The sequence below is a fragment of the Hippocampus zosterae genome, chromosome 20 (genome assembly GCF_025434085.1).
Source record: "Hippocampus zosterae strain Florida chromosome 20, ASM2543408v3, whole genome shotgun sequence".
Lineage (NCBI taxonomy): Eukaryota > Metazoa > Chordata > Actinopteri > Syngnathiformes > Syngnathidae > Hippocampus > Hippocampus zosterae.
In genome coordinates this window covers 7,061,782-7,088,735 of record NC_067470.1, presented here as the reverse complement: position 1 = coordinate 7,088,735, position 26,954 = coordinate 7,061,782, and the positions used below count along the sequence as shown (strand labels likewise).

Below are 26,954 nucleotides of genomic sequence, written 5' to 3'. Positions count from 1 at the left end.
TAGCATTTTTTAAATTCACATTTTTAAATTCCCGTTTTACAATATGAAAATAATTGGTTTATTGAATTTATTGTTAATAATAGAGGAAAAAAAATACAGTTTCACCTCAAGGTAGATAAAATCCCCCATCTGTCTACTTTCTAGGTTCTCTTGTTGTCAATTTAACCCCACCCCACCTCATCCCTCATCCCCAAATGAAAACGCCACACGTGGAGGTGTAAATGTTTACTAGTTTACATTCTGCAGTAAATACATGAAAAGAGACGAGTGTAGCCCTGATGTCGAGTGGCGCCGCAACAAACAAAGGACCAACTTTTTTCCATCCGAACACCTGCAACGATTTCAATGTCGGACGCAAACTGTTCCACCATTTTTTGCAGCGCACCAGTACATGAACTATACAATCGTTGAAACGAGTTCAATTGAATAAAAACAATCTTTCAGTGACGTTTTGGCATTCGGTGTGTGTTGACGGCGTTAATACTTAAAAAGCATGAAAACGTGGTACTCGGGGGTTGGAGAAGAACTTTTTCTTACCTAATTGACATGCACGGACCGCTTGTTTTTTTTCTACCCGAGTGACATTTTCCTTGATTGGAAAGCTGACGATAAATGACAAAAAGTGTCTTCATTTATATGTGGCGGGTAAACCGAGCAACGATTGTGATAGCGAGATGCATCGACGACGACGACAATCAGGTGTGACCACGTGACACGCGAACCTGGCTAATAGGTTAGCATCCCGTTGGGCCAGTGACGCTAGCAAGAGTGCTAATGGTTTGTCACGTGCGTGATAAGCAACTGGAAATTAGCCAGTTTCACTTAAAATAAGTCTTTTTTTTCCTTTTTTTCAAGATTGTTTCTTTTTTAAAATCTTGGACCTCGATTTTTACATAGTGGACTTGAGAGTTGACCAGAGGGCTGAAACGATCAACCGAATATTCCCTGATAACCGGTACACATTCTGCTTTTAAATTTGGTGGCGAGCATTGGCTCAGTAAAAAAAATGAGAAACTGTCATCTACAATCACAACGATTGACTGAATGAATGTCAGGGCGTCATTGTCACAGATGATGAGGATGATGATGATGATGATGATGGTGAGCAAACATTCACTGTCACCATTAAAAGTCATGACCACCTTTTCTACATTCCTCCTCAAAGCTAACACGCTTAACCAGCGTGGGGACGCACAATCACAGGTAAGAGCGTGTGTGTGTGTGTGTGTGTGTATGCAGCATACACACACATTACATTTGGGCTCAGAAACAGGAAATACGAGTCAAAGTTCAGCTGGACGGGACGAAACAACACAAGTCGAAATCCAGCACTGTGTGTGTGCCAGTGCGTGTGTGTGTGTGTGTGTGTGTGTGTGTGTATTCAGTCCAGGGCCAGGAGCGGCGTGCTGGTCTCTCTGTCAGTCTGTCGCAGCATGGCAGGATTGACCACAGACTGAGACCTGAAGCACAAAAAAACGTCACATTGGAGTCATCACTATAGATGCCACAAGGTGGCAGCAAAGCACCACTTTTGTCTCTAGCAAGCTTTTCAATTCACACCAACTGAGTTCCTTGACCCCAGGATGCCACAAGATGGCGGCGAAACGCTACTTCCGATTCTCAAGGGCTGCCGTTCTGCCTGTTTTCAGTGGCCCTTGAGGATCGAGTTTGAACACCCCTGATCTCAATGAAACTCATCAACCCCACGTCAACATAGTTCAATGGTGTTTTTTTTTTACTGCTGCAAGAGTCCTTACCTCTTCATGAGCTCCTTGTCCACGCCTCCCCCGCAGTTCTCTCGGACGTGCAGGGCGTCGTAGGTGAGCGTGTACTCGGTCTCGTCCATGTAATCAGGACCCAGCAGGGTGCGAGCCCACATGCCCATGTCATACGGGGGAAGCGTACCCCCGAATTCGGACGGCAGACACTCGGGTTGGATGAGCTGATGGAGCGAGTTCAAGTTGTTGCCGTGGAGAAAAATCTGCTCCGTGGAATAGACAGACAACTATTTTCTTAGCTGACTACTGTAGCTACATAGCTAGCAGGCTGGCTGGATAGACAGGTTGCAGCCAATGTGTTGTTTTTTTTCTTTTATAATATTTATAATGGGTCTACTGTAAATCATATTCTATCAGGACAAGACAAAGTGAATGACAAAAAGGGAGAAAAGTAGCTTTTGCATTCACCCGTTTCCTGGTCTTTTCTTTGAGGAAAGGCTTGATGATGGTGAACATGGCGTGAATGTACCACGGCTGGTTGACAAAATGGATGCCTCCGAAGCGGGCCGGGAAACTGTCCTGAGGAGAAAAAAAATTGAAGCAACAATGTTAGCTACTCTTAAAGTGTGTGCCGTAACTTGAAGCAATTTCAAGTGACTCAAACGGTGAAAGTTGCATGGATAAGATGAGATATCCTTTATTCGTCCCACACTGGGGAAATTTACAGCCTCCAGCAGCAAGAATGTATGTAGAAAGAAGAAATTCAATTAAATACAATATGAACACAAATGGATAAATCGCAGTACTATTTACAATTTTCCTTCACATCATTTAATTATTATTATTATTATGATTGTTATTTTTTATTCATCAGCCTGACAGCAGTCGGTAGGAACGAGCGTCGGTATCTCTCCTTCTTGCAGCGCGGGTGTAACAGTCTCTGGCTGAAGGAGCTACCAAGTGCTGTCAGGGCGGACTGGAGGGGGTGGGAGGGACTGGATTGCTAATAAAGCACTCCCGTTGTCAAAATGAAACTCCCTAACTTACTTCGACAGAGTTCCTTAGCGACAAGGTTCCACCGGTTGGCGGATAAACGCTACTTTTGTCAAATCGAAGCTCCTCAATTCACTTCAACATAGTTCCCTGACACCAAGGCAGTGCAAGCTGGTGGCTAAAGATTGTTTTAAACTCGTTAAAATTCTTTGTAATTACATGATATTTTTATAAACAAACTACCTCAACTAAACACCTGACCATGGTGGTCGAGTCGAGCGGCTGTTTGGGTCATAGAGGCGGTTCGGGCATCTCACCTGTAGGCCTTCGATGGCTAGCTTGAGGATGTTGGGCGTTAGCTTCGAGGCCTGCTTGAAGGAGAAGTTGCTCCAGTCGATGATGAGGACGAAGCCGTTGATCTGCAGCTCGGGCTTCTCGATCAGAACCTCCAGCGATAGCAGAATGGCCCGCAAGATGTCTGTGAACGAGTTCCTGGACAAATGGAAAGCCCGGACCGGCATTTAGTCCACGTCCTTAAAATCCAGCTCAAGGTCGGTATAAAATGTCACTTTGTGTCCTCAAGACACTTAAGCAGAACAGCTGTGTCTCATTTTTAATGTTCCAATGTGTCTGTCAATCATCCAAGTGAATTCAGAATCCAATCATACATTCTTCATTTTATGTTTCATAAAACGTGTCAACCATGACGACGCATTGACCTGCTCTGGTCCCAGTTGGAGGCAAAAAGGATGAGGATCTTCCGGCCATGTTGGTCCGGACTCTCCAGAACGCCTGGGAAGCCGTCCATCAATGCCCGCTTAATGCCGGGGTCATCCACCTAACACACACACACACACGCACATCACTTCCTGTTAATGACTTTCTTGCTATTTGGAAACAAAATGGCATCCCGGTTTGATAAGAGTGTATGCATGCCGACCTTGAAGCTCTGGAACATGTCGAGGTTCTGCTGTCGGAACTGGAAGTACTGCGCCAGCAGGCGGAACGTTTCCACCGGATCAAACTTGCGCGCTCGGAGGAAGCGAAGGATGAAGTCGTCGTCTGTACGCAGGAAGCCAATGTCTGGACGAGTCACGATCATGTCACGCACCTTGCAGCAGCGAAAAGACGTAAATGTCAAATGTCTGAGCACAATAGAACCCAAAAAATGACGGGTTCCCAGAACCTGTTGTATGTCCTGGTGTAGCGTGTTTGGGTTTTCGTTGAGCTCGAGCCGAGCCTTCTCGGTGGCGTCGGCGCCGAGGCCCGCCAGGAGTTCGGACATCCTGCTTGCGTCTGAAGATGTCATCTACACTGGCACTGATGCTGCTCACGGCGCACCACTCCTGTGGCGCGCTGTCATGGCGGCGACCATTTTAACATCATGGGCTGGCGGGTTGTTGCAGGAAGTTCAAAGGTCAGTCAAGGCAACGTGGTCTGCTGGTACAGACAAGCATATCTATAGTCATTCAAAAAAATACATATTATTGTCGATTTGTACATTTTATATAAATTACAATATTCTATATGTTGATCATAAGGTACAGCTGAGGTCCAACACATGATGCAAGAAACTGCTAGCATGTAAATGGTGTTTTGAAGCGTTTGTTAGCATTAAGCCTGCTAAGTGGACAATGATGCTTTTGGAAAATTGATGAATCATTAAGACACCTATTTTTATTTCAAACTTTCCAAGTACTTGAATTTCAGATTATCAACAGGAATTGTCAACCAATTTGCGTAGAAAATTGATGGATGAAATATTTACATACACATATGTAATCAAACCAGTGTCCGTATTTGTTCTGGAGATGTGAAGTAAGTATAAACAATGTCTTGTAAATATGCTAAAATGAAAATATTTTAATATGCTAAATATTACTGATGGAGTTAGGTGTGTTGTTCGATTGTCGTAGGTCCGAGCGGCTCCGGCCCTCCTGAACTGGTCCTGATGCTGAGGACGCTCTCGGCCATTACAGACGACGACGAGAAGGAATGTGGTATAAAATCCAAGGGGACAAAAATTTTAAAAGCACCGATTAAACGTCGTATTTTGTCGTCTCCCCGATGACATTCAAACGCTCGATGAGGGGAAAAAATATGCGTAGAAGACGTCAGGATCAGGATGCTCTAGTTTGGCGTCCTATTCTTTCACTACCTAATACTTCCGGCAAACACTTTCACAATAAGATTAGTCGTCGGAGTAGAATATAAGATAGTATTACAGTATTGTTAATTTATCTATCTATATGAATCTATCCATCTATTTTTTCGCCTTTTTTTGGCCTTACAAATGCATTCATTCTTTTGAAAGTATCCTGTCAACCGGGCGCTCATTCACAGCTGCACAGGTATGTATCATATGTAACATTTACAATACTCACACGGTGGTGCACTGTCTTGATGATGATGATGATGATGATTATTATTATTATTTTGTGAATAGTGATTGAGCTTGGGTTTGTAGACGTCATCCGTATTCATTTTAATGTGGAAGTTTTCAAATGGTCGGTGACTCACTTCCGGTTTGTCCAAAGTCCTTTTCCTGCGAGCAAATACGTTCAACTCAACGTGAGCAGTTACGACCCATTCAGTCACCACAGACTCGTTCAAAACGTCTTTTAAGCGTCCCCGAGTCTGTTACAAGACTTAAGTTGTCTTTTCTTATCCTGCTCAGTTCGTTTGTCGTCTCGTTAGTTTCACTTTTCCTCGGCCTACTTTGCTTCGCAGTTAGCCACCATTCAGTCATTAAATCATGGATCAAAGTGGAGTCACCGCTCACAAGCCAAAGGTAAGCCTGTGTTACTCTTGAATTTATAGTTTTATTCTTACATTTGTGTTTTGTTGGGTGTCTTATCGCTTAAACTGTCATTTCTTAAAAGAAAACTTTGTGAACAAACAACTGTCAAACTAGCCAATATGGCTTACGTCCATGACGTCAGCTGCGTTTGTTTTCACGCTTGTTACGACATCGACGAACAATGTTCTAATAACAATTATATTTAGGTAGACGAGAACAGTTAGTCTAAAGCGGAAAATCTTTTAGTCGACCTTTGACATTTTGTTGGTGAATCTGGGTTACGGTAGCCTACGTAACACAATTGCGTAACTCAGCCTCGACATGTCCCAATTTATTCCTTGACAGCTCAGCAAGATGATGATGATGAGTCACCTTAGCCGAGTTAGTGTGTCCAATAAATCAAATCGACAAGCCGAAAAACGTGTGTGCTGCGGCCTTCCTGTGCCATTTTCCTCATTCCAAAAACATCCACAATAGCTTCGTGTCTATATGTCTCCATGTACTGTGACATACACTAAAGGTGCTTCATAAAATGGATGGATGAACCTGAAAATCTGCATGTGTCCTTGCAACTATCATTTTTTTTTCCAAATTAATATGATTCTGTATTTCCTCCAGAGCCCGTGGGGCATGACGGCAACAGTGCCGCCGGCCATGTCGACGTGCTCGCTGGCGGATGTGATGAGCGAGCAGCTGGCCCGACAGCTGGAAGAAGAAAATCACAACTTTAGCAGCCTCGCTGAGTGAGTTGACATCCGCGTCGTGTTGAAGAAGTCCTACACACAATACACCTAACACTTCGACAGACATGCTACGTTAATTCACAATTTTAACGCAAAATAGCATGCATTTTTCAGTGCTATATTTTGCGATCAATTCAATGTAAAACTTTGTAGCAATGCAAGTAGACAGACAATACAACAGTACCCGGTATATTCTTTATCCTCTGTGTAGAATGCCGAATAGTGCTGCACTGATGAGCTTGGAGAAAAGTTGAGATGTCTCACTGAACATTATATAAGTCACTCTGGCTTATACTCCGCCCAGGTGGCCAATGCGGACGCGGCGGAAGAAGCGGAACATTAGCAATGACTTGTTTTCGCACTTTGCCGATGATTTTTGAAGTTCCGATTGCCCCATTCCTGTCAAGATAACATCAACGTTGTGTTTGCTCAGCCCGTCGGTTTTGTTGCTGGGCGACGACGCCGCGGACACGACCAGCGACTTGATGCTGGCTCAGATGCTTCAGATGCAGTACGATCGAGAGTTTGATGATCAGCTGCGTCGCGAGGAGAAGAAGTTCAACGGTGACAGCAAAGGTAGCAAACTTCACAAATGTATTGCAAATTCAAAATTTGGATTCAGACAACTTTATTCGTTGCAGTGTATGTAATTCATATTGCGGCTTACAGGTCTGAATGCACATTTAGCCTCAACAACACTAAATGGAAAAGTGGTCCAAAAAAAAATTGAAACAGTACCACATTGAGTTTGTATTTTTTTTTTGTGTAGTGTCCATCTCCTTTGAGAACTACCGCAAGGTTCATCCTTACGATGACAGCGACAGCTCCGAGGACGAGGTGGACTGGCAGGACACCAGGCACGACCCCTACAGGGCAGGTAATGCTACTGCAGTACTATAAAAACCTCAGGCGTGTCCAGTACAATCACGTTGCGTGTTTGTGGGTTTTTTTTTTTTTTTTCGCCAGCCAAGCCTCAGACCACACCCAGAAGAGGTTTCGTTGGCAAAGGCAAAAACATCACAACCAAACATGACGCGGTGACATGTGGCAGGAAGAACACGGCACGCATGGACAACGTATGACTGATGTGTTTCCTCTGCTTCGCTCGCTGTTGACATTCAACCCACTAATCAAACAAAATGGAGTCGCCGTGCCAAAAGTCAACACGCATGCAATGTTTTGTGTGTGTGTGTGTGTGTGTCTAGTTTGCTCCCGAGGTGCAAGTGGGCGACGGTCTGGGCATGGACCTGAAATTGTCCAATCAGGTGTTCAACTCTCTGAAGCAGCACTGCGCCAGCGAGCAGCGCCGCAGCGCCAAACTCCACGAGAAGAAAGAGCACTCCACGGCCGTGAGTCCCCCCCCCCCCCCGGGAAGCTGGAGAATGCGCTTTGACCGAATGGCGGCCGTCTGAATGAATCCTCGTTTTCCCCCGCAGGAGCAAGCGGTGGACCCCCGCACTCGTCTGCTCATGTACAAGATGGTCAACGCCGGCGTGCTGGAGAGCATCAACGGCTGCATCAGCACCGGGAAAGAGTCTGTCGTCTTCCACGCCAACGGGGGAAGGTTCGACACCTTCACACACACACACACACACACACACACACACACACACACTGTATCTCTTCAACATTTGTGTGCGTGTAGTTTGGACGAGCAGCCAGTTCCAGACGAGGTGGTCCTCAAGGTGTTCAAGACCACCCTGAATGAGTTCAAGAACAGGGACCGCTACATCAAAGACGACTATCGCTTCATCGACCGCTTCACCAAGCTCAACCCTCGCAAGATCATTCGCCTGTGGGCCGAGAAGGAGATGCACAACCTCAGCAGGTCCCTTGCGATTTCCGACCGAGCGCGTCAGATCACCTCCGGCCATCTTTTCGATCTCGCGCATGCGCTCGGATGTGGGATTCTCCATTTTTAGAAGTTTAGATTAGCATTTTTTTTGGAATCAAATCATTCCAAAGCAAAAGTCGGTCATGCGGCGCCATCTACCGCTAAAAAAATAGGTTGCCTTAAAAATAAGAGAAATGAAACTTAGATGGCACGTTTCACAATTTTTCATTAAGAAATGTCTGACGCATTGTTCGCTTATTTCCAGAAAAAAAGTGAATGTGTTTTCGCACGTTCATGCCCTTTTTTTTAATTTATTTTTTTGAAAAGTCACTGGGCCGGTTGGAAAAAAAAATCTAGTGTAGCAACGTCCTAGCAATGATGTCAACAATGACTGCGCTTCTTTGAACGTAGCTCCTCCCCCCTTTGACAGCCATGTTGTTAGTTAAGCAGCGTGCATCGCTGGGCACATCCACTAAACCACAGGAAGCTACTTTACATTAAAATGTGACAAATAATTTGTAAAATGGCTCTCATATCGACGCGTGCCGGTCGCAACAGGATGAAGAAGGCGTCCATTCCGTGTCCAGACGTGGTGTTGTTGAGGAAACACATCTTGGTGATGTCGTTCATTGGACAAGATCACGTCCCCGCGCCCAAACTCAAGGACGTCGTGTTGAGCTCCGACGACATGAAGAACGCCTTCTGCCAAGTCTTAAACGTATGTACGCACACGTGTAAGCATACACAAACACGTTTTGAGAGAGAGAGAGAGAGAAAAAAATTACATACACATTGTTTCATGTTGACGTGTGTGCAGTTGATGCAGACGCTATATCAAGAGTGTCATCTGGTCCATGCTGACCTCAGCGAATACAACATGCTGTGGCATCAAGGAAAGGTAACTTTTTCTGCCCCTTTGCCCTTAAAAAAAACCAAAAAAACATTTATTCTGTCTTTTCTAAATCATCCCAATTGCTTCTGGTTTCCGTGTCGCAGGTATGGTTGATCGACGTCAGTCAGTCGGTCGAGCCGACACATCCTCACGGCCTGGAGTTCCTCTTCCGAGACTGCAGGAACGTTTCCACGGTAACATAAATGGCCACCACGGACGACGCACGTTGCACACGTAATTGTCTGTGTAGGCCACACCCGAATGACGACTTTGTGTGTGTTTGCGCAGTTCTTCCAGAAACGAGGAGTGAGCGAGGCGCTGAGCATCTTTGAGCTCTTCAACGCCGTGTCGGGACTCGACATTCCCATTGGGGCGGAAAATGAGGCGGAGTTTGTTGCCGAGGTAACGCACACACTCGAGCTGGCCAATATGGCCCAAAAAAAAATGTTTTGACCAAATTTTATTTATTTTTGTGAGTCAATTCATGTAGTTAACTAAGCCGTGGTAAAGCGCAGCATGAAGCTCCTCAATCCACGTTAGCGTAGTTCTTCACCGTCAGCATGCCACGAGACGTCACCAAAGAAAGTCCCTCTGACGCAAACACACATTTATTCATTCGTTTAGACAAAAGGAGTGCTTTGACGGAATTATATGGGGGTAGACTGTACTTAACTATTGAGTGATCCTACTTTGCTGCGTTTCAGATTGTGGCTCTGGAGAAGAGGAACGAGGACCACGTGCAGCGGCGAGGAAAGAAAACGTTTGCCGTGGCGTCTGAAGACGACAGCGGCGAGGAGCAGGCCGACCCCCCTTTCAAGGCGGACGCTGATGACTAGCTCAGCGTCCGCTCACACTCACCTTCTCTCTCCGGCATGATGATGACGCCGGCGTGACGGGCCACTGACCGCACCCACAGCACCTCCCGCCTGATGCTGCGTGCTTTGAAGACCCCCACACCCCAGTTGTGAGGAAGCTCGTCTCAAGTTGTGGTGTGCATTTGGGCGGATGCTGTGTGCGTTTTGTGTGTTTGTGATGCTGATGATGGAAAAAGTGTGTATGGAAAGAAGTACACGCACTCACACATAGAGTGAGTGCTCTTCTTTCGCATCGGTCCCATCTTTGGTCATTGCTTTGACTGACAGACGCAACTTGCTGCCTTGTTCTTCAAATTGAAAATTTAAAGAGGAACACAGAAATAAATGCAGAGAGAATCCAGAGTATGTGTGGTTTATTCTCACCAACAAAAAATTGAAGTTGAATAGAAAGACAGTTCAATTTTAAATATAAAAAATGAAAATGTAAACACCTTACTATACATGATCATTTTTGGGGTCTAAAAACACCTTTTATAGTCTGGTGTTTTTTCAGGCTAAAAACGCCTTACTATACATAGTTGTTTTTTTCAGCCAAAAACGGCCTACTATGCATGGTGTTTTTTTTTCAACCAAAAACGCCTTACTATAGTATGTCGTTTTTTTTTTCGGTCAAAAACGCCTCACTATACATGGTCGTTTTTTTTTCAACCAAAAACGCCTGACTATAGTATGTCATTTGTTCAGCCAAAAACGGCCTGCTATACATGGTGTTTTTTTCAGCCAAAAACGCCTTACTATACATGGTCGTTTTGTGGGGGGCTAAAAAGGCCTTACTATACATGGTCGTTTTTTTCAGCCAAAAACGCCTTACTATACATGGTGTTTTTTGGGGGGCTAAAAACGCCTTACTATACATGGTCGTTTTGTGGGGGGCTAAAAACGCCTTACTATACATGGTCGTTTTTTTTCGGTCAAAAACGGCTTGCTATACATGGTCGTTTTTTTCGGCTAAAAACGCCTTACTATACATGGTCGTTTTTTTCGGTCAAAAACGCCTTACTATACATGGTCGTTTTTTTCGGTCAAAAACGCCTTACTATACATGGTCGTTTTTTTCGGCTAAAAACGCCTTACTATACATGGTCGTTTTGTGGGGGGCTATAAACGCCTTGCTATACATGGTCGTTTTTTTCGGTCAAAAACGCCTTACTATACATGGTCGTTTGTTTCGGCTAAAAACGCCTTACTATACATGGTCGTTTTTTTCGGTCAAAAACGCCTTACTATACATGGTCGTTTTTTTCGGCTAAAAACGCCTTACTATACATGGTCGTTTTTTTCGGCTAAAGACGCCTTACTATACATGGTCGTTTTTTTCGGCTAAAAACGCCTTACTATACATGGTCGTTTTTTTCGGCTAAAGACGCCTTACTATACATGGTCGTTTTTTTCGGTCAAAAACGCCTTACTATACATGGTCGTTTTTTTCGGCTAAAAACGCCTTACTATACATGGTCGTTTTTTTCGGCTAAAGACGCCTTACTATACATGGTCGTTTTTTTCGGCTAAAAACGCCTTACTATACATGGTCGTTTTTTTCGGTTAAGACGCCTTACTATACATGGTCGTTTTTTTCGGTCAAAAACACCTTGCTATACATGGTCGTTTTTTTCGGTCAAAAACGCCTTACTATACATGGTCGTTTGTTTCGGCTAAAAACGGCTTACTATACATGGTCGTTTTTTTCGGCTAAAAACGCCTTACTATACATGGTCGTTTTTTTCGGCTAAAGACGCCTTACTATACATGGTCGTTTTTTTCGGCTAAAAACGCCTTACTATACATGGTCGTTTTTTTCGGCTAAAGACGCCTTACTATACATGGTCGTTTTTTTCGGCTAAAAACGCCTTACTATACATGGTCGTTTTTTTCGGCTAAAGACGCCTTACTATACATGGTCGTTTTTTTCGGCTAAAAACGCCTTACTATACATGGTCGTTTTTTTCGGTTAAGACGCCTTACTATACATGGTCGTTTTTTTCGGTCAAAAACACCTTGCTATACATGGTCGTTTTTTTCGGTCAAAAACACCTTACTATACATGGTCGTTTTGTGGGGGGCTAAAAATGCCTTACTAATACATGGTCGTTTTTTTCAGCCAAAAACGCCTTACTATACATGGTGTTTTTTGGGGGGCTAAAAACGCCTTACTATACATGGTGTTTTTTGGGGGGCTAAAAACGCCTTACTATACATGGTCGTTTTGTGGGGGGCTAAAAACGCCTTACTATACATGGTCGTTTTTTTTCGGTCAAAAACGGCTTGCTATACATGGTCGTTTTTTTCGGCTAAAAACGCCTTACTATACATGGTCGTTTTTTTCGGTCAAAAACGCCTTACTATACATGGTCGTTTTTTTCGGTCAAAAACGCCTTACTATACATGGTCGTTTTTTTCGGCTAAAAACGCCTTACTATACATGGTCGTTTTGTGGGGGGCTATAAACGCCTTGCTATACATGGTCGTTTTTTTCGGTCAAAAACGCCTTACTATACATGGTCGTTTGTTTCGGCTAAAAACGCCTTACTATACATGGTCGTTTTTTTCGGTCAAAAACGCCTTACTATACATGGTCGTTTTTTTCGGCTAAAAACGCCTTACTATACATGGTCGTTTTTTTCGGCTAAAGACGCCTTACTATACATGGTCGTTTTTTTCGGCTAAAAACGCCTTACTATACATGGTCGTTTTTTTCGGCTAAAAACGCCTTACTATACATGGTCGTTTTTTTCGGCTAAAGACGCCTTACTATACATGGTCGTTTTTTTCGGCTAAAAACGCCTTACTATACATGGTCGTTTTTTTCGGCTAAAGACGCCTTACTATACATGGTCGTTTTTTTCGGCTAAAAACGCCTTACTATACATGGTCGTTTTTTTCGGCTAAAGACGCCTTACTATACATGGTCGTTTTTTTCGGCTAAAAACGCCTTACTATACATGGTCGTTTTTTTCGGTTAAGACGCCTTACTGTACATGGTCGTTTTTTTCGGTCAAAAACACCTTGCTATACATGGTCGTTTTTTTCGGTCAAAAACACCTTACTATACATGGTCGTTTTTTTCGGCTAAAAACGCCTTACTATACATGGTCGTTTTTTTCGGTTAAGACGCCTTACTATACATGGTCGTTTTTTTCGGTCAAAAACGCCTTACTATACATGGTCGTTTTGTGGGGGGCTAAAAACGCCTTACTAATACATGGTCGTTTTTTTCAGCCAAAAACGCCTTACTATACATGGTGTTTTTTGGGGGGCTAAAAACGCCTTACTATACATGGTCGTTTTGTGGGGGGCTAAAAACGCCTTACTATACATGGTCGGTTTTTTTCGGTCAAAAACGGCTTGCTATACATGGTCGTTTTTTTCGGCTAAAAACGCCTTACTATACATGGTCGTTTTTTTCGGTCAAAAACGCCTTACTATACATGGTCGTTTTTTTCGGTCAAAAACGCCTTACTATACATGGTCGTTTTTTTCGGCTAAAAACGCCTTACTATACATGGTCGTTTTGTGGGGGGCTATAAACGCCTTGCTATACATGGTCGTTTTTTTCGGTCAAAAACGCCTTACTATACATGGTCGTTTGTTTCGGCTAAAAACGCCTTACTATACATGGTCGTTTTTTTCGGTCAAAAACGCCTTACTATACATGGTCGTTTTTTTCGGCTAAAAACGCCTTACTATACATGGTCGTTTTTTTCGGCTAAAGACGCCTTACTATACATGGTCGTTTTTTTCGGCTAAAAACGCCTTACTATACATGGTCGTTTTTTTCGGTTAAGACGCCTTACTATACATGGTCGTTTTTTTCGGTCAAAAACACCTTGCTATACATGGTCGTTTTTTTCGGTCAAAAACGCCTTACTATACATGGTCGTTTGTTTCGGCTAAAAACGCCTTACTATACATGGTCGTTTTTTTCGGCTAAAAACGCCTTACTATACATGGTCGTTTTTTTCGGCTAAAGACGCCTTACTATACATGGTCGTTTTTTTCGGCTAAAAACGCCTTACTATACATGGTTGTTTTTTTCGGCTAAAGACGCCTTACTATACATGGTCGTTTTTTTCGGCTAAAAACGCCTTACTATACATGGTCGTTTTTTTCGGCTAAAGACGCCTTACTATACATGGTCGTTTTTTTCGGCTAAAAACGCCTTACTATACATGGTCGTTTTTTTCGGTTAAGACGCCTTACTATACATGGTCGTTTTTTTCGGTCAAAAACACCTTGCTATACATGGTCGTTTTTTTCGGTCAAAAACACCTTACTATACATGGTCGTTTTGTGGGGGGCTAAAAACGCCTTACTAATACATGGTCGTTTTTTTCAGCCAAAAACGCCTTACTATACATGGTGTTTTTTGGGGGGCTAAAAACGCCTTACTATACATGGTCGTTTTGTGGGGGGTTAAAAACGCCTTACTATACATGGTCGTTTTGTGGGGGGCTAAAAACGCCTTACTATACATGGTCGTTTTGTGGGGGGGGGGTTAAAAACGCCTTACTATACATGGTCGTTTTTTTCGGTCAAAAACGCCTTGCTATACATGGTCGTTTTATTCGGCTAAAAACGCCTTACTATACATGGTCGTTTTTTTCGGCTAAAAACGCCTTACTATACATGGTCGTTTTTTTCGGTCAAAAACACCTTACTATACATGGTCGTTTTTTGGCTAAAAACGCCTTACTATACATGGTCGTTTTTTTCGGCTAAAAACGCCTTACTATACATGGTCGTTTTTTTCGGTCAAAAACGCCTTACTATACATGGTCGGTTTTTTTCGGCTAAAAACGCCTTACTATACATGGTCGTTTTGTGGGGGGCTAAAAACGCCTTGCTATACATGGTCGTTTTTTTCGGTCAAAAACGCCTTACTATACATGGTCGTTTTTTTCGGCTAAAAACGCCTTACTATACATGGTCGTTTTTTTCGGTCAAAAACACCTTGCTATACATGGTCGTTTTTTTCGGTCAAAAACGCCTTACTATACATGGTCGTTTTTTTTCGGCTAAAAACGCCTTACTATACATGGTCGTTTTGTGGGGGGCTAAAAATGCCTTGCTATACATGGTCGTTTTTTTCGGTCAAAAACGCCTTACTATACATGGTCGTTTTTTTCGGCTAAAAACGCCTTACTATACATGGTCGTTTTTTTCGGTCAAAAACACCTTACTATACATGGTCGTTTTTTGGCTAAAAACGCCTTACTATACATGGTCGTTTTTTTCGGCTAAAAACGCCTTACTATATATACATGGTTGTTTTTTCGGCTAAAACCGCCTTACTATACATGGTCGTTTCGTGGGGGGCTAAAAACGCCTTACTATACATGGTCGTTTTTTTCGGCTAAAAACGCCTTACTATACATAGTCGTTTTTTTGGCTAAAAACGCCTTACTATACATGGTCGTTTCGTGGGGGGCTAAAAACGCCTTACTATACATGGTCGTTTTTTTCAGCCAAAAACGCCTTACTATACATGGTGTTTTTTGGGGGGCTAAAAACGCCTTACTATACATGGTCGTTTTGTGGGGGGCTAAAAACGCCTTACTATACATGGTCGTTTTTTTCGGTCAAAAACGCCTTGCTATACATGGTCGTTTTTTTCGGCTAAAAACGCCTTACTATACATGGTCGTTTTTTTCGGCTAAAAACGCCTTACTATATATACATGGTTGTTTTTTCGGCTAAAAACGCCTTACTATACATGGTCGTTTCGTGGGGGGCTAAAAACGCCTTACTATACATGGTCGTTTTTTTCGGCTAAAAACGCCTTACTATACATGGTCGGTTTTTTTCGGCTAAAAACGCCTTACTATACATGGTCGTTTTGTGGGGGGCTAAAAACGCCTTGCTATACATGGTCGTTTTTTTCGGTCAAAAACGCCTTACTATACATGGTCGTTTGTTTCGGCTAAAAACGCCTTACTATACATGGTCGTTTTTTTCGGTCAAAAACGCCTTACTATACATGGTCGTTTTTTTCGGCTAAAAACGCCTTACTATACATGGTCGTTTTTTTCGGCTAAAGACGCCTTACTATACATGGTCGTTTTTTTCGGCTAAAAACGCCTTACTATACATGGTCGTTTTTTTCGGTTAAGACGCCTTACTATACATGGTCGTTTTTTTCGGTCAAAAACACCTTGCTATACATGGTCGTTTTTTTCGGTCAAAAACGCCTTACTATACATGGTCGTTTGTTTCGGCTAAAAACGCCTTACTATACATGGTCGTTTTTTTCGGCTAAAAACGCCTTACTATACATGGTCGTTTTTTTCGGCTAAAGACGCCTTACTATACATGGTCGTTTTTTTCGGCTAAAAACGCCTTACTATACATGGTCGTTTTTTTCGGCTAAAGACGCCTTACTATACATGGTCGTTTTTTTCGGCTAAAAACGCCTTACTATACATGGTCGTTTTTTTCGGTGAAAAACACCTTGCTATACATGGTCGTTTTTTTCAGTCAAAAACGCCTTACTATACATGGTCGTTTTTTCGGCTAAAAACGCCTTACTATACATGGTCGTTTTTTTCGGTCAAAAACACCTTACTATACATGGTCTTTTTTTTTGCCTAAAAACGCCTTACTATACATGGTCGTTTTTTTTGGCTAAAAACGCCTTACTATATATACATGGTTGTTTTTTCGGCTAAAAACGCCTTACTATTCATGGTCGTTTCGTGGGGGGCTAAAAACGCCTTGCTATACATGGTCGTTTTTTTCGGTCAAAAACGCCTTACTATACATGGTCGTTTTTTTCGGCTAAAAACGCCTTACTATACATGGTCGTTTTTTTCGGTCAAAAACACCTTACTATACATGGTCGTTTTTTGGCTAAAAACGCCTTACTATACATGGTCGTTTTTTTCGGCTAAAAACGCCTTACTATATATACATGGTTGTTTTTTCGGCTAAAAACGCCTTACTATACATGGTCGTTTCGTGGGGGGCTAAAAACGCCTTACTATACATGGTCGTTTTTTTCGGCTAAAAACGCCTTACTATACATAGTCGTTTTTTTGGCTAAAAACGCCTTACTATACATGGTCGTTTCGTGGGGGGCTAAAAACGCCTTACGATACATGGTCGTTTTGTGGGGGGTTAAAAACGCCTTACTATACATGGTCGTTTTGTGGGGGGCTAAAAACGCCTTACTATACATGGTCGTTTTGTGGGGGGGGTTAAAAACGCCTTACTATACATGGTCGTTTTTTTCGGTCAAAAACGCCTTGCTATACATGGTCGTTTTTTTCGGCTAAAAACGCCTTACTATACATGGTCGTTTTTTTCGGCTAAAAACGCCTTACTATATATACATGGTTGTTTTTTCGGCTAAAAACGCCTTACTATACATGGTCGTTTCGTGGGGGGCTAAAAACGCCTTACTATACATGGTCGTTTTTTTCGGCTAAAAACGCCTTACTATACATGGTCGTTTTTTTCGGCTAAAAACGCCTTACTATACATGGTCGTTTCGTGGGGGGCTAAAAACGCCTTACTATACATGGTCGTTTCGTGGGGGGCTAAAAACGCCTTACTATACATGGTCGTTTTTTTTCGGCTAAAAACGCCTTACTATACAGTCATTTTTTTGGCTAAAAACGCCTTACTATACATGGTCGTTTTTTTCGGCTAAAAACGCCTTACTATACATGGTCGTTTTGTGGGGGGCCAAAAACGCCTTACTATACTATTTCGTTTTTTTCGGGCCAAAAACGCCTTACTATACTATGTCGTTTTTTTTGGGCCAAAAACGCCTTACTACACTATGTCGTTTTTTTCACACAAAAAACACCTTACTATACTATGTCGTTTTTTTCGGGCCAAAAACGCCTCACTATACTATGTCGTTTTTTTCACACAAAAAACACCTTACTATACTGTTTTTTTTTTTCGGCTCAAAAAACGCCTTACTATATATACCATGTCGTTTTTTTCGGCTCAAAAACGCCCTACTATACTATGTCGTTTTTTTCGGCTCAAAAACTCCTTACTATACTATGTGGTTTTTTTCGGCTCAAAAACGCCTTACTATACCATGTCGTTTTTTTCGGCTCAAAAACTCCTTACTATACTATGTGGTTTTTTTCGGCTCAAAAACGCCTTACTATACTATGTGGGTTTTTTTCGGCTCAAAAACGCCTTACTATACTATGTGGGTTTTTTTCGGCTCAAAAACGCCTTACTATATACTATGTCATTTTTTTTGCCATTTATACATGGCTGTATTTTCCAGCTAAAAACGCCTTACTATAATATGGTCATTTTTGGGCTAAAAACGCCTTGCTATATACATGGTTGTTTTTTTCTGTCTTTTTTTTTTCGCTGGTTGAGTCAGGTGTAATTTTACGTTTCGCCTCAATGAATCTGGCTGGTCCCACGTTATACTGTGCGAGCTGCTTTACTGGGTTAATGCGAGCGGACATGACACCTGCTTGCAAAAATGGATTACATGAAATAACACCTGGTGTATGCGCTTCTTTGCGTGTGTGTGAGTGTGGCTTGGGATCAGACGAACATCTCAGAGACACGGTTGTTTCTTTTCCAAAACGCCAGCTGAGCCCTCATCAGAGCGTGTGCATTTCTTTGTACGTGTGTGTGTCTGTGAATTCATTAAGGAATGCAGCTAAGGAGTATTCCGATAAACAAGCCTCCAGACATTGTTTTTTTTTGTAATTGTCATTTAATTTAAATAAAGAGACAATTTATGATCATTTCTGTCTTTATTTACGACGACAACCACAACCAATACCAAACTCCAGTTGAAACAGTGGAAGATTTAATGCAAGAGAAATGTGAAAGACGGCAACAATAAAATTCTTCATCTTAAATTAAAAGCAAATGATTTGTACTTCTTACTGCTGCAACTTAGCAGTGATGGTGGTTTATGTGTCTTGATATGTTAGAAATACAGAAGGCTTGTGTGGAACAGAACTCAGTTCATCACAACCAAAAAGATGGAATGGTTAAGGTTTTTTTTTTACACCTTGCTCCTTCCGATTTACATATTTGATGTTTTTTGGCGATGGGGCTTTTGTTTGGCTTGTTGTATCTTCAGACTCTTGGTATGTTAACGTTTGAATGAAAGCCCCCTCCCAAAAAACAAACAAACAAAAAAACAGCATACATCTCTGTTGCTTCCGATATAAGGTACACAACTTGCAAAGGATTTGGCTTGATTAGCTGCTGAAATAGATGAAACATAAAATAGCACGGTGCAGGATGTCAACAGGCACTCTGGGATTATCTTTGTTTAAAGCAGGTTGCACGTGCAGACCACATTAACAGTGCAGCGATGAAGAGGATGAAAAAGCTAAATGGTCAACTGCATTAAGATTTGCTATGTTACACTTTATAATACACCTTGGTGGCTCACATCAAAGCAGCTAACTAAGCCGTTGACGCAATATTTGAGGGCACCAAAGAATGAGCCATTCAGTTCAAAGGATTCTTCCCTTCATTAAGACTGACCAATTAGTGGTTGCACTGCTGGAATGTTTATTGGTTAGAATACAGTTTCTCCTTTTTGTGGCCCACGTGCAATGCGGCAACGGCCTGACTATGAAAACATGTTTTCAATCAGATTGTTTTTATTGTTGTTGTTGTTTTTTTGGGGGGAGGGCGGGGAAAGAAGGAAACTGGAGACAAAAGTGCACCACTATCAGTGCAGCACCAATGCAGGGCAAGTTTCAGGACTTGGGTTGAAATAATAGCCAGAATAGTATTAGGCCTCTATTGCAGACAATTTCACAACAGACAAAAAAAAAAAAAGACCTATCAATCAGAGGACATCCATACCTTGCGGTAAATTGTGTTCAGTTGGGAAGGCCGACCGGTGGAGTTAGCATGGCCACAGTGTAGCGAGCTTCCAGCTCACTTACGGGGCTGATGGATGTGCTGGTTGATGTGCTGAGAGGGGGGCAGCTTGGGGATGCCAGGCTGGGGCTTCTGGTGCGCCACCTGGGCAGCAGCCGGGGTGAAGTCCTTATCGCCCTGAGTCGAGTCAGCCAAAAAAGTAAAAATAAAAAGTCAGAAGCAATTCAAGTGTTGTGCGTTGATGACTTCCTGCTTATACCCGATGCTGTCAATATCAGAATCGCCTCTATTGTCATTGTATAGCATACAACGAAATTTGGGTGCCACTCCTGAGTGCATTTCGTAAAAAAATGAATCCTCAAAAATGACTTAGACAAATTAAGAGAATGCCCCACAATGGGGAAATTTGCAATATATATGTGCCCCTGTCTCAATTTTTTGGGGGAGGGGGTATTTTCTCCCCTTTCATGTTTAAGATTCAACAAATGAGACAGCCAAGCAGAGCCCAAGTAATCCCAAATGATGTTGAAAGTTACATTGCCCATTATGAAAAGAAGGCTTCGAAATCCTCCGAACGGGTTGGGCCAAAATCAGCAACAATAACTAAAATCAAGCATTTCCAAAGACTAGCAACGAGTGGTTCTCATCTCTGCGGAGGTATTTGGGCTCACTCGGGATGGAACAGCCTTTGCCATGGTAGAATTTCATTTTGTTAGACTCCAGACAAACTCACTGTATGATTAAGAAAAGGATTATATTTCCACGAGTCTAACGTTAAATGTTTGAATACATGTGTCTGTGGGTGCGTTACCTTGGTAACCACTCCGGACACAATCAACGGGGCCTTCGGTGGACTGAAAAGAAAGAAGAGAAAAGACGAGTTATTAAGCAATGAGCATGATACAATGTGCATAATTTATTCCAATGTCTTTTTTAGCGTGTGCGTGTGTATTAACTAATCTGAAAGAAGGGCCTGAGAGGGTTGCACTTGATACAAAGTGGAGCTCCATTTACAGATGCATCTCAAAACCGCAACCTAAATTCAAAGACGCCACGTTATCTGAACAGCGCACCCCTTACATTACATGGTACACAGAGGCGCGCACAAACACACACCAGATGGAGCTCCCATAAGCTTAAGTACCCCCACCACCCCATTCATCCGAGCCAAAAGCTGGAGCTCACAGCTACTGGATGTCAAAAGGAGGTAGAGGCGCGGGGAGAAAATGCCGTGCGACGTGCCCACTAGTTGTTTTCCTTCATTTCAAGACATACAATAAATAGCACACATTGTCTTTGTGGGCGGCCCGGTAGTCCAGTGGTTAGCACGTCGGCTTCACAGTGCAGAGGTACCGGGTTCGATTCCAGCTCCGGCCTCCCTGTGTGGAGTTTGCATGTTCTCCCCGGGCCTGCGTGGGTTTTCTCCGGGTGCTCCGGTTTCCTCCCACATTCCAAAAAAAACATGCATGGCAGGCTGATTGAACACTCTAAATTGTCCCTAGGTGTGAGTGTGAGCGTGGATGGTTGTTCGTCTTTGTGTGCCCTGTGATTGGCTGGCAACCAATTCAGGGTGTCCCCCGCCTACTGCCCGAAGACAGCTGGGATAGGCTCCAGCACCCCCCGCGACCCTAGTGAGGATCAAGCGGCTCGGAAGATGAATGAATGAATGAACATTCTCTTTGTGACTATCTGCTCCCTTCTTGACAATTACGACCGTTTTTATTTCTGGTTCAATTCAAACTAACGCTAAACAGTATGTAAAATGGGGAGCCTCCGAACACGAGAGAGGATGGCAGTTTTTCCATTGAAGTGCGTCGGTAAATGTGCTGTGCTCAATCACGTGCTGTGCGGACACGAGTCTGCTACTTTTTCCCCCGCAATGGTCTACGTCCGTTGCGGTCGGCTGCCTGGCAGGCCTAAGGGAGGCCAAAGCGCAGAGAAGGACATACGGAGGCAAACACCTTTATAGCAACAACAATAATAATAATAATGGATCGTTCAAGGAGAGATGGGGGGGGGGGGGCTGAGGAAAAGACGAGCGGCACAAGCGCATGGCTCGACCTTGACGTGACAAACAAGCGCCGGCGTCTAATTTTACAGCGTGGTCACCCCACCGTCGTGCTGCCCACCTTGAAAAATCCCTCCAACGACGGGCACAGGGGACTCGACGACAACGCTCAAAACAATATGCAGCAATGGAGAACTCGATAGAAGTATAAAAGAGGAGCAACTTTTTACCGACGGTGACACTGACTCACGGTGTCTGCAGATTAAAGGAAGCCACCCCGACCTCACGTTCACTTCACGGGACCAACAAGCGGGAGATCGGCTTCAATTTTGTCACATTAAGTCACTTGTCACATCACTTTTTTATTATTATTATTTTTTTGCTATACCAGCATAAATAAGCCAGCATTCTAAGATAAGTGATGTGCCTTTATTTGTCTCACACTGGGGAAATTTGCAGTCTACAGCAGCAAAATGGGGGAAGGATAAAGTGTTTCATTGCACAAAATAAATGTTTCAGAAAAAAAATTTGGCATTTGAAAGTGGAATGAAGGATAAATTGTTATTTTTAAGGATGACTACATTCTTGGTTTTGGAAAATGAATTTTAACGGGTTTAAAAGAAAAGAGGGGGGGGGCAGTAATTAACACCTATGATGAGGCTACAATTAACCTAGGCAATGACTAGTAAATGACATTCAAGTGCATTCCACTCCACTGCAGGGTTCCTGAGTTGACATTTTGGACAGAAAGAGTTGGCTTGGGACATTTTTCTTGACCAGCGTGCAGAGCCTGCAGGGGGAAGCAGAGAGCCGTCACAAAGACTGCCGACGTTTGCCTCATGAGGGAAAAACTGAGGAAGCCTGGCGTTTCAGGGGGAGCCAAGAAGTCGGGATGCTAATTCACCGACGAGTTCAAAGAGTGAAATTCTCTCTCTTTTTTTTTTTTAATGTCGAGCATTCTTTGGAAACGGCCACTCGGCGTCCCGCAGCGCAGAAACTTTGTTGCCGTGGGCAGGGAGGTGGTTGCCACAGAAACTGAAGCACGCTGCATTTTCTTCACTTGCCCGCATTCCCCTCGCTTCACTTTTGCATCCGGGAACTCAATTTGCCGCACAACAGCCTCAAACGAGTTGCCAAACAACCATCGCTGAGTTTTAACGCGCGCGAGCTCCTGCGTTCGTATCGAAGCACTCATTTTGCCAGCCCGGGGTTATTTCACCCCCTTAAATTTTGAAGACTCAACACGTACTCGCTGTTGGCCATCATTCCAAAGTGGCCCTGCGCCTAACTTTGCTTTGCACTCTCTTCTTTTGGCATGAGCGCTTCGAGTTTTGATTTCTGCCGCGACCAAATTAAGCAGCAAACACGCGGGGGGGGCCGCATTATTGATGCCCTTTGTCGGTTGCTTGCAAATGATGCTTTCGGCGCAGTGACAATACAACACATTGCCACGGATATTGTTCGATGCATCAAAAAGGAAAACATCCACGGCAAACTCTTGCGTTTCTCTCATGCGGTTGCTTACACGGGGCCCTGACCTTTGCGTTGCCGACCCCATCCTCGACTGTCCGCCTCATCTCCAGCGTAAACAGGGGCCGCTGTCTCTCCACCTCCCTTTGCCCCATCTGTCCATCTGGGCTAGATTGCTTTCGGCAGGTGCTCCCCTGACTACAACGCTTCACTAGTTGCACCTGATGTGAAATTTATCCACTAGCCACCTGCTGGACATCCATCAGTCTGACTCATGGAGGGTGCGACGAGTAGTTTTTACTGATGGAGTGTAACTACGGCACTTTACACAAACTTTGTGTGGACAAAGACCGGTATTTCACAGAATAAAATTGTGGAGATCAGAGATTGTTCAAGCAAACAAATTGTATTTCAGTTTGATTCAAGACAACGTTGGCTGTTCGGCGGTGGCAGCACAAAACAAGAAGACTTTTTTGGGATTGTCTCAATCAAAGTTGGCGCCGTTATCTTTGCGGAGGCAGAATTTTTGTCTGTTGTATTTATTTATTTTGACATTGCGCAGGTGTACCTAACGCTGTGGGTAGGCGGTGCATATAATCGGGCGTGACTGCAAAAATGTGCATACAATTACTGCACTGATGGAAGGGCCCTGCCGTGCACGGCTTGTCAGCTCTGATCAGCACGCAACATGTGAATATACCGTCTGCACGCGCTTTATTTATGCTATCTGCAAATGGGAATGGAAATTCACAGTCATACCCCACATTTGCAGCTGGGAAATTCTAATGCCGGTCAATCAATCTCTGAATGGTTGGAGGTCCTGAATACATCAAAGAAATGCACATTAAATATAAACTCAGTAGGGCTCCGAGATCTGCAGACTTGGGTCGTTTAGTGGATTCAGACTTGAAGGTAAACATGGTGAAGCTACATTTCATGCTTATGCTGCATGCAAAAGGAGTGAAGTCAGCCCCGAGTGTCCAGATTAAAAACTTTACTTACATTTTTGATTGAGGTCCTCTAATCATTTATTTATTCTTTAATCATTTCTTCTAGGCTTTTTTAAACTACTTTATTCTTAAAATGGTTTAAATCTCAACATTTTCTCTTCTTCTCGTAATTCTGGGAAGCTAGTTTTATTTTCGCCGCTTTGCTTCTGAATGTCGCTGTTCTCTTTTGAAATGCTTCTGAGTCTTGTCTTTGATTGTGTGAAGCGCACCGAGTCACCTCATGTCTGAAACGTGCTATTGAAATCAAGCTGCCACGGTCTTGAAGAGAAAATACGAATGTTAGTTTGTTCTACACTAGAAGATTCTCATTATACTGTTCACACTGCATGGAAAAAAAACCCCATCAGAATTGAGTTGCCGCTTGAATTGAGCCACACGTGTCATTTTCAGATTTTGCCTGCGGCGCAAATTCAGCTGTGACCCCGTATACTTATACGAGCACGCGTGAAGCTCACCTACTGCTCACATACTCCTCTTCATCGTCATCTTTTGGCGGAGGTTCCGGAACAGCAGTCGGCTGGTGCTTCTGCACGATCCTCATCCCCCCGGCCTTCACTGCAACGCAAACAGGTTTGAGAAAGACAATTTGAGTCACGACCACATATGAGGAGAGGAGGTCTCATTCCTCATGTGAGCGGCAACAAATATCACGATACATGAATAATCCATGACATGGATTATGGGCAACAGCTCAGCGGAACATTGCTAGACCACACGCTCAGGTCGTCACTGCCTTGATCCGGCAGTTTCAGCAAAGTACAAGGCCACACAAGACTGTAAAACACTATTTCACGGTATTCTATGGTTTTCTACATTTGCTGTACTGTTGAGTAAAAAAAATAACCTCCCTTGGGAATTTCTTCATTGTGAGACAAATGTTTTCTTATCTTTTTCATTTTGTTTTAAAAAGTACTTTACATGTTGACAAAATGATGTATTCTAGGTTCAAGCATGGCTGCTTTAAAACTGGAAATTAAAAAGAAAAAAACAACAACAAAAACGCACTACACCCCACTTCATTTTCCTCACAAACATTTTCAAGAGACTTCCTGTATCAAGTTTGCAAAGGCCAGGGAAAAGATGGAATAGTCCATTGCAGGGGGGGGGGGGAATCAAAGCTATGTAGACAGATGAAGCAATTTGATGTGGGGGGTGGGAGGGGTTGCAAGTAAATGAAGAGCAGAGACTCTTTTTCATCAAAGGAAACTTTATCTAGGGGTCCAGACAACTGGCTGGCTGTGTCTGCCTCATGGTTAATCGACCCCAAAAATAAACAGCATTACTGTATATTACTGCATTATATCTGAATGCACGCTTCCTACAAGAATTGGGGCAAGGTCAGTCTCAGCAGTCGCTTTCTGAGTGGAATATAAGTGACTGGTTTGCACTGCTCAGGGTATTAAAATCTGAAATTATCAACATGATGCAAGGCGTCGTGTGAGCGCCGCACTTATGTAGATTGACGGATTTATCGTTTACCAAAATGGGAGATGTTATTTTCTGCAAATGTCCACAGAGCGTGTGCACTGGGGCAATTCCTACTGGATAGCCACCTTTGAACTCAAAAGGTCTGACACTGAAATGTCACCTTATCTGAGTGCGTTATCAGTGCAGCTGCTGAGGCCGCCGTGGCCTGACCACGTACACATTATACGTCCATGAGCCTCCTCGCTCACGAAAACCTCCACGTCACCACGGGGCTGCAGCTGCACTCTTGTAAGACGCCTCAAAATAATCATGCCATTATTAAAAAATGACCGTTCTGTGACTTGAGGTGCGAATTGGGGATCACTCGTCAAGCAGGAAGTAAAAAAAATGCCCTAACATTAGGGACGCAAACGTAGCACAAATGCTCACTGCCGACCACAAACACAAAAATAAGATTGTTAGCCGTATACATGTAATCCTGAAAGGGGCATATTGCTTTTTCGGTGCACTGCGACACATTTGGCTTTCACAACGATCCTTTACAACATGATTAGGCCGTGAGACGCGCAAGAAGGCTGTAAATAAAAACAATGGAGTAGCTTTACCCGCAGGAGGATGTCCACCCCTGGTTTCGATCTTCTCTTTCGGTGGAGACGACATACTTCAGGCTGCAAAGTGTGTCGCCGTCAAGGGTGTGCGCTGGCTACTTCTCGCTTTATTCTGGCTCAAATTCAGCACGGAACTCCAGTCTAGAGTCGTCAACGTGGCTTTTCCTCAGAAATGTTTGGGAACGATGCGTCATGGCGTCACGGGTGCAGCGTGCGACGTGACGTTACGTAACGTAACAAAAACTTTATTGGTCATAAAATGTTAACAGATATTAGAAATAAGAATAAGAAAACCATCATTCGTCTCACAATGGAGAAATTCGCAATCAACAGCAGCAAAATTGGGGGGGGGGGGGAGAAAGTAGAAAGTATTTGCGTGCACAAAATACGTGAAATTAACTGCACACCGTACAGAATGCAATGTAAAATATAGAATATACGATATAATGCAGCATATAAGTGTAAGTTGAGGGGTTCGTTGTTTTTAGTGGATAGCTCTTCTTTACGAATGACAAAAGGAGAGATGGAATCCTTTAATGCAGTTTGTTAAAAAAAAAAGAAAAAGGGAGGGGGAGAAGCGTCTACACTGCAGAACGTTCGAGAACACAACTGCCGAAACTAAAATCACTTCCTGCTTCTCTTACTTTAACAGCCAATCATAACCTAGCAACATAAAAACATGTCTAAGCAATTATTAAACAACAGAATATAATTTAGGTATGCTTAACATGAAATATGATGCCCAAACAT

General features: G+C 43.3%; 3 protein-coding genes across 5 annotated transcripts; 1 reads left to right on the top strand and 2 right to left on the bottom strand.

Moving 5' to 3' along the window:
• Window positions 1-210: 210 nt before the first annotated feature.
• Window positions 211-4,892, bottom strand: LOC127592896 (clavesin-1-like). Of its 3 annotated transcripts, none has more exons than XM_052053963.1 (8): window positions 4,484-4,892; window positions 3,898-4,148; window positions 3,652-3,822; window positions 3,431-3,549; window positions 3,029-3,203; window positions 2,187-2,297; window positions 1,758-1,981; window positions 211-1,460 (listed from the first exon to the last, which is right to left on the bottom strand). In XM_052053963.1, the coding sequence occupies exons 2-8, from the start codon at window positions 4,018-4,020 to the stop codon at window positions 1,382-1,384; spliced, it is 1,002 nt and encodes a 333-aa protein (XP_051909923.1). In that variant the 5' UTR covers window positions 4,021-4,148; window positions 4,484-4,892; the 3' UTR covers window positions 211-1,381. The 3 variants fall into 3 exon arrangements, with proteins under 3 accessions (XP_051909923.1, XP_051909922.1, XP_051909921.1); XM_052053962.1 differs by having other exon boundaries at window positions 3,898-4,151; window positions 4,594-4,892; XM_052053961.1 differs by having other exon boundaries at window positions 4,594-4,892.
• A 333-nt stretch (window positions 4,893-5,225) lies between these two features.
• Window positions 5,226-10,197, top strand: riok3 (RIO kinase 3 (yeast)). Its single transcript, XM_052053955.1, has 13 exons — window positions 5,226-5,502; window positions 6,130-6,254; window positions 6,688-6,830; window positions 7,024-7,131; window positions 7,221-7,330; window positions 7,460-7,603; window positions 7,691-7,818; window positions 7,900-8,082; window positions 8,647-8,806; window positions 8,906-8,986; window positions 9,085-9,174; window positions 9,269-9,382; window positions 9,685-10,197. Exons 1-13 carry the CDS (start codon window positions 5,467-5,469, stop codon window positions 9,814-9,816), a joined length of 1,554 nt encoding a protein of 517 aa, XP_051909915.1. The 5' UTR covers window positions 5,226-5,466; the 3' UTR covers window positions 9,817-10,197.
• An 8,371-nt stretch (window positions 10,198-18,568) lies between these two features.
• On the bottom strand, window positions 18,569-26,415 carry dap (death-associated protein). The gene is made up of 4 exons (XM_052053976.1): window positions 26,202-26,415; window positions 24,624-24,723; window positions 20,492-20,534; window positions 18,569-19,857 (listed from the first exon to the last, which is right to left on the bottom strand). The coding sequence occupies exons 1-4, from the start codon at window positions 26,254-26,256 to the stop codon at window positions 19,738-19,740; spliced, it is 318 nt and encodes a 105-aa protein (XP_051909936.1). The 5' UTR covers window positions 26,257-26,415; the 3' UTR covers window positions 18,569-19,737.
• Between the last annotated feature and the right edge of the window lie 539 nt (window positions 26,416-26,954).